Genomic DNA, 12595 nt, shown 5'->3' with positions numbered 1-12595 from the left:
TGGGTGTCGGTTGCAAATAAAATTTACGACAAAAGAGATTATAATGGCTTCCCAATTGTGAACTGTCCATTTCTGTGTAGAAAAATTCTGAGTATATAAATGTGTATCTCCCAATTGATACAATATTCACTGGCTTGTATTTCCTTCCATGATTTTTTTTATAGAGGGTTGCTGCTCACAAGGAAGCTATTAAACCAAGAGTTCCAAATGGTGCAGTTGAAAATGCAGTTTATTTTCGATCTATGAATTGGACTGTTCCTTTGGTATCTTTCGCCACTCCTAAACTATAAACGCGTTCACTTTGCATTTCTATAAATGCTTGAACATGTTTGATTGTTTGTTTTACATTGTTTCTTGTATTATTCATTCTCAAACTATTTTTTAGTACCGTTTTGATGACCGTTACTCATAACAAATGTCCAATATATAAAACGTCCTCCATAACTTGTATTTTAAACGTTCGTTAAAGGAATTGTCCTTTTTATTGTAGGGGTTTTTTGAACGAGTTTTGATAAAGAAAGTTGACATGAAAATAAAATGATGTGCAGGAGGAATGAATATAGGATAGGGCAACCCATCCAATTAAAAAACAAAACGAGAAATGGAGAGTATGATGAAGTATTTTTTCAATAAAGAATAAATAATAACACCTACAAGTGATTCAGGTATACACATTCTTATATTGTGGCATGGGCAATAATACAATATTATAATCTGTTATATATTAATATTTTTTAATAAGTGTTGTTAAGTCTAGCTGATTGCAAGTATCACAATAAAAAGTGTCTAAAACCACTTCATATCATATATGAAGGGATGTATGTTGTCTGGATTATTACACTGTCTGTAAATTGGAGGCAGCGAGACATGGTATCCATGACTTGATGATTATATAAAACAAAAACATATCTCATGTCAACTTCTTCGGGCAAAATTTACTTAAGATAGATTTGGTTATTTTTCAAATCTGTTTTGGTCATATAGCTGTTCAACTATTTTCAGTTTATATAATATAACATCTTTAGCTTTTAAATTTCGATTTTGACGTTCCCGTTGAAGCTTAGTCCAGAATAGCGCTCCGAAATATATTATCTGCATTGTGATTTATTTCAGTAGTAATGTTACATAAAAGTAATACTGTAAAACACGCGGTTGATAAACAGTAATTTGGTTATTACATTCAAGCGCATGTAGCTTTTTTTACGTACAAATTTATATCAAAACAATGTATGACTTAATTTTTAAATCATGTCAAAGTTATAACGTACTCAGGTGTTTTCAGTGTGCACACTTCTTTACATATAATACTGAGCTAGCTGGGTTTAGTACTAACAAATTGACAAAATATAGAGTACTAGTCTGATATAGAATATGATTGAGTTGTAACTTCAATATGCAACGACAGCTTGCTCTTAAAATACATTATGATTCTACAACTAAGTACTGTTAAACATTTATATATGTGTTTATTATAATATTTGTCACAATGCGCAAACATTATGGAAAAGGAAAACTTAAAGTCTCAAGCTTAATTTACATGCTTATACGTAAATATTTGGATCATTTATTAGCAAGTTAACGGAAAGTTCGTTTAACCTTCTAGTTGTCAAATAAGCATAATATGACCATTAAAAGAACATCAAGGTCATTGTGGATGGGAATGTATTCTGTATAACCCTATTCATTGGAATTTTAATTAGAAAGGAAGACATCAGAAAATAATTTCAAAATACTTTCAAAAAAACTAGCAACTTGTTAAATTACTGTCTTAGAATCAAGTAGCATTTAAATGGATTCATTTAAATTTCACGCAGCGTCATAGAAACGCGATCTTCGATCAATTAATAAAATTATTACTTGACACTATACAAGAAAATAGATGAACTCATCAAAATAGAAATGGAAACCACGTTCAATCTAAATATCACATGTACTATAATTCAACGTGAAATATCTGAAGGATGGTGGAATATTGAAAAATAGTTATTTAAAAAAAAAATTGTCGGAGTAATCTTTTCTGAAGGGACTCTCTTGCTTTTTTTGTTGTATGAATACTAAAATACATACATACATTCATGTCTGTGTCCTTTTGGTCTTTTGTTGATAGTTGGCAATCATACTACATCTTCTTTTTTATATATTCATACAATATAATACAAATAAGACATACTTCAAAAGTTCTTAATTTCTTACCAGATTAAATCCAAATGAACCACCATGAGGACTGAGCATGAGGACCAGTTAGTATGAATCGATATTTGACAGTGGTATTTAGCAACGTTCACCAAAAACAAATCCAAAGATAGAGATTTTAAAAATACCACTCTGAACGAACATTTGAAAAACATATACAGATTAAGATAAAATATAAATGGTTAATTACCTACCTATAGTTTTAAGCTGTAATAACTTTTAAGTAAAGCATTCTATAGTGAAAGTTATCCTTTCGGTTTAAAATCATATGGTGAACACACACCCAGACAATTATTTTTAAGATATTACTACATATGCTACAATGATATTTGCCAAAACTAGACATTCTGTATTAACCTATGTTTGTAAAGTCATTGATTATGTCTATGCCAATTTGTTTTTCTTTACAAGTGATACTGCATTGTCGGGAAAAAATATGGAATGTCAAAACGAGTTACAAAGTACTTCTTTTCTTATTACCAGGATAATGTTAATTTCAGACTACGATCTAACAAGACCAATCTCATTCTGTAAAAAATATATTGAATCGGTTTTTGCAGAAAGTTCAAGGCGGTTAAATGGGAATATGATTATGTCTTTGATGGTATTCAAGATATTAAGACATTTGACGACGACTTCAAAGCAGCCACTCGACTTAATTTTATTATAGGAACAACATTTGTTTAAAGTGTTACTGATGAGAAAATCGTCATTCAAGACGACGTTTAAACTGTGCATGTCATTTACATTTGCAGAACAAATTACTGAGTTTGCGCTCATAATAGTTTTACTAAAATGATGTCAAATAGAAGTCATAAGATTTAATTCTTCGAGAATATAAAACCAGTTAACTACAAGAAAATATTTTATAATACATGTTATAAGTTTAAGGATGTGAATAGAAATAAAAAATGAAATAAAGAATCAACTAAGAAACATGGTAATTTCACTTCAGCACAAGAAATTTACACTCTCGATCAAACAATCTTTTAAAATACCGTTGCAAAGATTGTTTGAATGTTGCTTGCTGTAGATCAAGTTGCAAATGTTTCTTACATAATCAGCTCATGTTTAAAGTTCTACAAAGTCGTTCATATAAAGGATAAACAGACGATTTAGTTAGAGTGCCACAAAACAACGTAATGTTGGACGATACATCATGAAAAGTTGATATTGTTTGGGTTTTAACATGCAGATGGTTTGACATGGTTCCTACACGAGGCATTTTTTTTTAGATTCGTATTCTGACAGCATGCATGAGGCATCATATTCGCACATATTGCAAAGCAACACGTACACACTATTTTCGTGAACTCTTCACGAGGAGACCAGCTGCCCATATTCGTATAATTTAAATACTAAAATAGTTTCATGATTTTAAATTATCAGTTCACATACCCAAACAAGGTTTGACGACACCATTTTCCCGGAAAAATCGGGATGCTGTTGATTTGGTCTCACGAATCAATCCATCAAAAGAATTGTTAACACTTTTTTAATATTAAAGTTGAAAAAAAAGAAGATGTGGTTTTATTGCCAATGAGACAACTATCCACAAAAGACCAAAATGACTCAAACATTACCAACTATAGATAACCGTACGGTCTTCAACAATGAGCCCATACCGCATTGTCAGCTATAAAAGGCCCCAATAAGACAATGTAAAACAATTCAAACGAAAAAACTAACGACCTTATTTATGTAAAATAAAATGAACGAAAAACAAATATGTAACACATAAACAAACGACAACCACTGAATAACAGGCTCCTGTGTGTTTCATGGATTTTAGTTTGCAACCCAGGTTTTGTTTTTCTCATTCGATTTATGAATTTGTAACAGCGGTATATTACTGTTGCCTTTATCTATAAATTTGAAATTTCTATATGGTCCAAACAGTGAAGCATTTACGATGTACATTAGATGATTTGATGTGATTTGTATACTTTTGTTTGTATTTAAGGTCGTCGATCAGCTTTTTGATATGACTATGTCCATTCGAATCTGTTTTAAGAATGTTGATGTCCCTTTGACATATTTTGCATTTCTTTCCTTTTTCTATTTCAGAAACAAATGTAATTGCAATAATTGTAATAACTAATGCCTTGCATTGTAACTTGTGCATGCGTCATGTTTAAATTCCATGTATAGTATGCAATAAAGCTATCAAATGATATAGCTAATCTAACAGTTAATGCTAATGTATTAATTTTGCCTTTGTTTGTTTTCTTGTATATTTAACATGTTTGAATTAAATTATATCATCAAAAGCTTCAATGTCAACCCCCGCTCATTGGTATCAGACTCTGGCATCAAACAACCAAGACATCATTCCTTTTTTATCGAGAGCACTTCGAGTAAAATATCTAACCAGATACATGTTATTACGTCCAGACTGATATGTTTGCTTGGTACTCCAATGACACCAATTCACATTTGTAAAGAAACAATCAATGAACATTACAAAATAAAGGTTCACTGACGTTTTACAAAAATGTACACTGACAGCGTCATTTTTAATGTTACTAGAACACACCCGTGATATCACGGGCCCATGACTGAATTAAAATATATTACTATGCGCAAGCCTTATGTTAGTATAAGTATTGTCATCTGATAAAGTCTTGCCGATTATAAGATACACAGTTTTTCTCTGCTTTCAAATCTTTTTGTTTGAACCCGTCGAACTGGAACTTATCAGTTATTGGTAATATTAATTATTTGGAAAACAAAAGGTCCTGGAATGGAGTATTTTTTAATCAACAGCATTGTCCTATATTAGTTATAAATAAAGTTGAAATCTTTGATTCGCTGTTTTACGTCATGCCCACTAACAAATTGAAAACTGTCCTTACACGCCTTATTTTTATTCCAGATTTTAAGTATTCGTATTGTTATTTAAGAAAGTCTTACTGATTAAAATACTACAATAGGTAACACTTTGACAATTTAGTGTCGTCAACCCTGTGATTATGACCCGTGTATATAGCATAATTATATTAATCCTGAATACACCGTTTGGTGGTGCGCCTGTCAGATGCGGAACGTACAGATAAGGTAATAGGTAACAGGTGAATATACTATTGGTATCGGTATCGGACTCGATCCGGAACTTCTTATTTATTGGCAATATTAATTACGTGGAAAACAAAAGGGTCTGGAGTAGTGTAATTTTTAATCTACACCTTTGTACTATATTAGTTATATATAAAGTTGAATTCTGTGATTCGTCGTTTTTACATGATGACGGCTGACAAATTGGACCTCGTAATTTTAGTATTATAGATGATCACGATCTTTAACATTTGATATGAGGAAATAACCAGATAGGAATAAAATATTGGTCCTCTGTTTGTTTCTTTCGATAAATTTTCTCATGAGAACTAACATTTGTTACAGGTTTGAGATGTCTTAGCTAAAATCATCCTAAGACAGCGTCGAGACGAGGTCTGAGATAGGTGTTTACTTATTTAATCACAAACGTAAGTGTATGAGTACATGTACATGACTATATATGGAATTGTTTTTGAATTTACAGAGGAAGATTGAAATATGTTGTTGAGGATAAAAATACAAGATTTTAGTAAATAGAAATATTTTGGCGATTACCATAATTCTGTGCATGCGTATTCTCCCACTGGTGTGGTGTCCATATTCTGGTCTTCTAAATGATGTTTTTCTTTGCATTGAAGTTAAGTGTTCTATATATCCATATTCTATATTCTATGTTTCTTAAATTATGAGGTCCCACTTGGTGTAATTTAAGTTGCTTTTATCAAGTCTTTTGATTTTTTCTAGTAAGTTTTATACTCCAGATAGCCTTTTACGTTTTGTTATTTAAAAAATCTTCTATTAAACTTAGAGAATTATCAAATCTTCTATTAAACTCAAAGAATTATCAGGGTATGACTTTTTGCCACCTTGGAGAGACCTTTTTTATAAAACTATGTTTGTCAATAAATTTGAGACATCGACTCTTCCAACAAAATGTTTATGTTCAAAGTTAGACAACTTAATTTGTATTCCAAAATTCTTACATTGTTCTTTTTCCAATTAATTTTTTTACCTCATGAATATGTTGTGTTTACTCTTGAACACATTTCTGTATACGACGAAGCTACGATAAAATTTAACGTCTTTCGTCTCTTTGAAGTTAAGCAAACGTCATCATGCAGGATTTGATCAACGGTTATTGGCAATCGTATTTAGATATTATCGTTTCAAAGTGACCAACATAGTCGCTATTGCAGTTTTTAATTTGATTTATAAAACGAATGTGTTTTTTTTTTTGTGGCTGATTTTAGCACAAAAGCGGTTGACAAATATAAATATATAGGTACGAGACGAGTTTTTTTTTATCATTATGTTTATATACCAACAACTAGCAGTTAATGCAACTTGCGTCTTCTGGTGAAATCTGGATATGATTGTATGGACGGCTAAAGAAGCTCAGCATCGTTCAAGAAGTCACTGACATACTTTGTAGTGTTCTGAGCTGTACAGAACTTTTACTACATTCAATGTCATAGTGGTAAACCTTGCTTTTTTCAATTTTAGACTTTGTAAAAATGCAAGTGAATTTGTCGATCAGTCTCAAACCATGTAATTATACTTTTAGGGGGCATTGAAATTTTATTGCCATTTTCAGTTCGAGCACCATGATCATGATTATTTTACTAGAAAAAGGGATGTTCTACTAGTATTACTTGTTTTACGAATCAGATATATAACTCGAGTTGAGGCATGGAAATCTGGATTGTACCGCCACAATCAGGATATGCGTCTTCGTTGCGTTTTGTATCATGATTTTCTGAAATGAAGGAATGCTGCTCACACGGAACATACTTGATTAAGGGTTTCAATGGTAAAGTTGAACTCAATACTTTTACATTTATAAGGACGCTATCCAGAGTTTATTGACCATTATTGAATATTTGTGTGACTGATAACCGCGGATACGTCTACTTTTCATCGATTTGTACTTGCATGAGGTGCACCAGAGTCTATTCCCAGTATTGGTGGGGTTCGAGTTGCACAGACTTTAACTTTGTTTTTCTATGCAATATTTAGATGATTTATCGTTTCGTCTTTTGCCATGCATGGTTTGTCAGTTTTTTCGAATAATGTATATGAGTTTTGAAAATCTCTTGGTATTTTTAGCCTATTTTGTAATAATATACATATGATACGAATCGACTTGGGAACATTTCTGCTATTGCTGAAGTCTGTTTAGTTTACATATACATGTTTCAGTTAATTGGGATGTTGTCTCATTGTTATTTTCAACACATCTTTTATGCTTTTAATTTTAACAACGCTTCATGGTTTTTTTTATGTTTTCCGTAATTTAATTATACATGCACATGATATTTGTCTGTTTGTCTTTTTACTTTTAGCCATGATATTGTCAGTTTATTTTCGATCTATGAGTTTGACTATCCCTCTTGTACCTTTCGTCCCTCTTTCATTAGTGTTCTATCTATCAATTCGGTCGGTGGTTTTATTTTTGAGCTTGCCATATTTTATTAAAAAACAAACATATGTCGATTGTTTTAATTTTTAATATCTTTATTCTTACTGACAATTAATTTGTTAATAAGAAAACAAAGGATATGATGTACCCACCCATGACACCGAATCAGCACATGCACAGCAACAAACACACAAAACGCAAAGGAACACAGTGAGGTCTTCATCACGCAGCAAAACAATAACAATCAACTCACTGCAATTTTAAATGGTACCTAGTACCGGTTTGTGTCGAATTCTTTGTAAACTTAGAAATAAAGTCACAAAAATACTCCGAGGAAAATTCAAAACGGAAAGTTCCTAATGAAATGACAAAATCAAAATCATCAATTGTTTTTATGATAAAACACATCAAACGAATTCCTTACTTGGTACAGGCGTTTTGAAATGTAGAAAATGGTAGATTAAACCAGTTTTTTTAGCGTTAAACCTCTCACTTGTATAACAGTGGCATTAAATTCCATTATATTTACAACTATGCATGAACAAAACAGACATTATTGGTAAACCTGTCTAAATAGAGGTACAGAAGTCACCACCGTGTCACAATCTCAATCAGAACAAAATCAAAGTTTTAATATTTAACACAGAAGCTGAAAAAAGCATACATCAAATTTAACAACCACGTTCATTGCTTACTTATTTTGGTATATAAAGGATTGAATTATTTGAAGTCCTGTGACTGAATGGCTAGACTCATATCAACTCTAGTGAAGAATCGCGTAGGTAGAAATATAAAATAATTCAGTTGTTCAGAGTATTTTTACAATTATAATAGAACAATAACATAACGGCATTATAATAGAACAATAACATAATACCATTATAATAGAACAATTACATAATGGCGGGATGTTTAAAAGTACAGAGCCACTTCATATGTACCAAAGAAACACAAAAAATCACACATACAAAGCACAACAGCAAAAATGAAAGAAAATACAAAAACCCATTGACGGGATACATAAGTACCGAGTCATGTCAAATGGATATTATCAAAAATAGACCAAACAGTAAAAGTAATATTAATAATAGAACAAAGACAAATAAAATAACAATATAGCACGTTATTAAGATGATAAACAAACAACGTCAGTACGCAGAATCTATACACCAAGATTATAATGATTTTTTTGTGAAGTTGATACGAAATATATAAGGTCTTGGTACCTTCCGATGTACTTTTTTAGAAAAAAAAAAGGACAGAATGTTCTTTGAAATATTCATGGATCATCAACTTTCTCGTCTCGTTTATCATAGATTCTGTTACTTAAATAACCGTGTATGACAAATTCAAATTATGAGTCTAAAATTGAAGAAATAGTTGTATTAAATAAATTATGATTTATATTAAGCAGCCTAAGCACACTTCTGTTTTCTCAAAACACTTCGTGTAAAACTGCCAACCGGGTGCAATTGATTTTGGAATCTCTGTCAGAACCTTTCCACCAGCACTCAGTAACTCACATCTATATAAAAAAAATACTGGTGTTTTAGTTTGGCATATCAATCACAGAAAAATCTGTCCTATTAAACGAACAAAAAAACATAAATCTGGCCAATCATTTTTTTTTTAAATGTTTTATTCTGACAATTTTTTATCGATAATCGGTATGGGACTTTCTCATTGTGAGAGGTATTACAGTGTCTTAAATTAACTGTTGTTTACGTCCTACTCCTTTGAATCTAGTAGATATTTGTCCCATAAACACTAGCATACCACTTGCTACCGATTTATTTGTATATCGACACTGATTGTAACTGGTTCAGCATAGCAAATTCACAATACAAAATGTACATTATCTAATATAGAAATTCAATCCATCCCATTAAAAGTTTCGAATTTGATTTGATACTACAACTGAGCATCGGGAACTCCAATTAATTAGTCAAAATAAAAAAAATGTAAAAAAAAATATTGTGTGTTAGATAACAAGACATATGACCTTATAAATATGAACCACCGGCAGTTCGGATAAGGGGCATCTACCAACATGGTTTATTCCGTAAAATTTTCTATGTGGCCATTAGAGAAATATCCTTATGATTGTTATATAATTTATTGTTTCCAGCTCGTCATCATTTCTGGTGTCAATTGAAGATATACGAAAACAGTGTTATACTCGTTTACCTATCTTAAGTCAGGTTAATAGTTTGTTCATTGCAAAAGGCCTTACAATGAGATATTATAATTCCTAACGTATATGGCATTGGTGTTACATGTAGCTGGTGGTAATTTGTCTTAATGGCAATCTTATCTATATATTTAGTTCAATAGAATAAAGAAATATACTGTGTACATCACTTTGTTTTGACTGTCCCTTTGGTATTTTTCATCCCTCTTTTATAATTTATAGATAGAACAATAGAATCTTCGCAACGTAGGCTTTTGTAAAACCTACTTTTCTGTGTTTTTGCATTTTAATCGAATTTTCAATAATATGTCAAATTATTGTCTATTGGCTCAATTATTCTAACTCTTATCAATCACCTTCAAACTTGTCAAATTTTATGATTTGTTCCATTGAATGTGTAATGTACAAGCTTAATATACTTACGTCATGAAAAATATTGAGCGGCTATGGAGATGAATATAAATTTTATGGATGTCAAAAGTTATACCAACAAACCTTAGAAATAATATTTATATGCATCCGGTCTCGTGCAAAGTTATTTACATTCCGTTCGTACCAGGCCAAGTTACTAGTTCTAAAATTTCTTTTTCCTCTCCTTCAAAAACAATAAAATGGTCTTCTCCTAACTACACTACACCGTGGTTGCTACCGTCAACAATGACAACTGATATCAAAGACATCGATTTTTGTTACCGTTGTTTTACATATTTTAGGACTAACCGTTTGCCTTGCGCTTGATAGTTAATTCCAATACACGTTTGTATCAGATCACATTTTGCAGAGCACCTTATAACGCTTCTTGCCTGGACTGAAACTACAATCTCTAAATTCGCTTTAGTATCATTACGCTGGCATTTATTATACTGCCCAGTAAACCGATCTGGAAAAAAAAATTAAACCCGTATTTGTTTCTGTCATTATTAAAACATTTGAAAAGGTTAGTAATATTTCCTAAAAATATTCTGAAAATTACAATCGTTCACTGTAATTGTACTAACATCAAAATACTTTGGGTATACGTCAACGAGACAGCGACCTGACGACCCAAATAACCAAATTAATTCTAGAAGTCTCTATAACCGAATACGCATGTGTCAATTAAATATGCCAAACTCTCATTCATCCCGAGGTGATTATTTAATTGAATAGAAATGTACATAGACATGCTGTTTTAAAACACCAAGTCTCCAAATATGTTCCTTCATCTAAATACCGAAAATGACAAAAATAACACACACCTTTTTTAATAGAGAAAAGATAGAAGAAAAATAATAAGTTCCGTCATAGCGTCGGTCTTCTTCAATTCTTAGAAACTTAAACACGCTATTTTCAGAGACAAAAATAAATGATCGTCTCCTGTTTAGTACAAAAAATGTATCTAATACCCAGTAACAAGTAATATTTCCATGTCAGGAGTCTATATTTCAGTGGTTGTTATAAGTTGCTATCTATTATATTTGGTTTTCGTTTATTATTTTGTCATAAATAAGGCCGTCGGTTTTTCGATTGAAAATTTAATTCGCAACGAAATACTAAAATCATCCGCTTCAGAAAGTATCTCCAGTGAACCCGTCAAACGTTAAGGAACTTTTGAATCTGGTTTATTTTTTAACCAGCATCACATTTTACCGGCCTTAAAGCAGTTTTACCTCTACTGAGTTATATGATTCATTAACAGCATTAAACACTTGTTAAAGGAAAATTCTAGGTAGTATCAAACATGAAACTGTTACTTACCAACTATTGTAATCGGTATTTTCCATTTTCCAGTTGAACCCCAAGCGTTCATTACACCTATCTCTCTTATTAAAAAGGGGTCATTGTCTTTATAACAGTATATTTCATCGATGCCATTTACTGTTACTCTTCCTAACTTTATTTTCCCTTCCTTCCAGCTGACCCAAAATGTACGATACTCATTACAATTAAGACGGTATCTTTCTTCATTTATAGTTTTGAAAACAGACTCATATCCATTCTGTTGTAAGGCCTTATCTTTTCGACGACTCACGGCCATTTTCCAATTACCATCATGATTGGAATCACCAGCAAGAAGAATCTGGTAAAATGGTTCAGAGGAAATCATACTTGAAGTGCTTGCTAGAACAACCATTGTATCACGGCATGCTTTAACATCAAAGAACAGTGATCTTATTTGAGAAACGTTCAGGCCATAATTGCTCAATTTTATTTGCGTAACAAAATCCAAATAATTAAGCGTACTGGCCGGATGGACTGGTCCTTGGTTTGGTGTGTCTATTTTTAGATCAATCTGCAACGACCCTGCAGATAAATTCCAAAGAGTTTGTAAAAGTTTATAATGGATATGTGTTATTTAAGAGTATAGCAGTGTCAAGCTTGGCAGTAAATTTAAAGACGAAAGTTAGGTATATGAAATCTTCTGTCAAAATATATTTTTTTAGTAAAGTTGTTCAATCTTTAATTTTCATTGTAGTGTTTGAAAAATATGTGTTTCTTAACGATAAAAAAAAATATATTTAATTTGTTTAAAGTTTAAACCTTAGAAAAATGAACGGAAATCAAAAGCCTTTCAAAGGCACATGGAGTTATCTGTCTTTGCATGCGATGCGTTTAGTACTTAAAATAGAACGTGATTTCTTTCTGTGAATAAAATTGATTTTGAGTATAATGTTAAAATAGTTTTAGCCCTTGCATAGTTATTTATACAAAAAGATTACATAAAGATAGTATTTCAAATATTTTGTGATCTACATGTA

General features: G+C 31.5%; 1 protein-coding gene and 1 long non-coding RNA gene across 2 annotated transcripts in view; one reads left to right on the top strand and one right to left on the bottom strand.

Annotated features, from left to right (window-relative positions):
* LOC134715982 (uncharacterized) overlaps positions 1-2835 on the top strand; it is a 45637-nt gene extending 42802 nt beyond the window's left edge. The window contains exons 2-3 of the long non-coding RNA XR_010106822.1: positions 491-665; positions 2694-2835. This is a non-coding gene — a long non-coding RNA (uncharacterized LOC134715982). The remainder of the gene's footprint in view (positions 1-490; positions 666-2693) is intronic.
* Positions 2836-9008: 6173 nt separating this feature from the next.
* On the bottom strand, positions 9009-12127 carry LOC134714189 (uncharacterized). Its single transcript, XM_063575429.1, has 3 exons — positions 11595-12127; positions 10578-10737; positions 9009-9191 (listed from the first exon to the last, which is right to left on the bottom strand). The coding sequence occupies exons 1-3, from the start codon at positions 11968-11970 to the stop codon at positions 9068-9070; spliced, it is 660 nt and encodes a 219-aa protein (XP_063431499.1). The 5' UTR covers positions 11971-12127; the 3' UTR covers positions 9009-9067.
* Between the last annotated feature and the right edge of the window lie 468 nt (positions 12128-12595).

This window comes from Mytilus trossulus, chromosome 4, assembly GCF_036588685.1.
Source record: "Mytilus trossulus isolate FHL-02 chromosome 4, PNRI_Mtr1.1.1.hap1, whole genome shotgun sequence".
NCBI lineage: Eukaryota > Metazoa > Mollusca > Bivalvia > Mytilida > Mytilidae > Mytilus > Mytilus trossulus.
Note: the sequence above shows the minus strand (reverse complement) of the source record. Positions and strands in the feature narration are given on the sequence as shown.

Excerpts from the sequence above, each read along its gene's own strand:
- LOC134714189 (XM_063575429.1), bottom strand. The coding sequence starts at position 11,970 with ATGGTTGTTCTAGCAAGCACTTCAAGTATGATTTCCTCTGAACCATTT. Across the intron at positions 10,738-11,594 it reads AATACCGATTACAATAGTTG|ATCGGTTTACTGGGCAGTAT; the intron begins GTAAGTAACAGT and ends TTTTTTTTCCAG. Across the intron at positions 9,192-10,577 it reads TATCAAGCGCAAGGCAAACG|ATGTGAGTTACTGAGTGCTG; the intron begins GTTAGTCCTAAA and ends TTTTTTATATAG.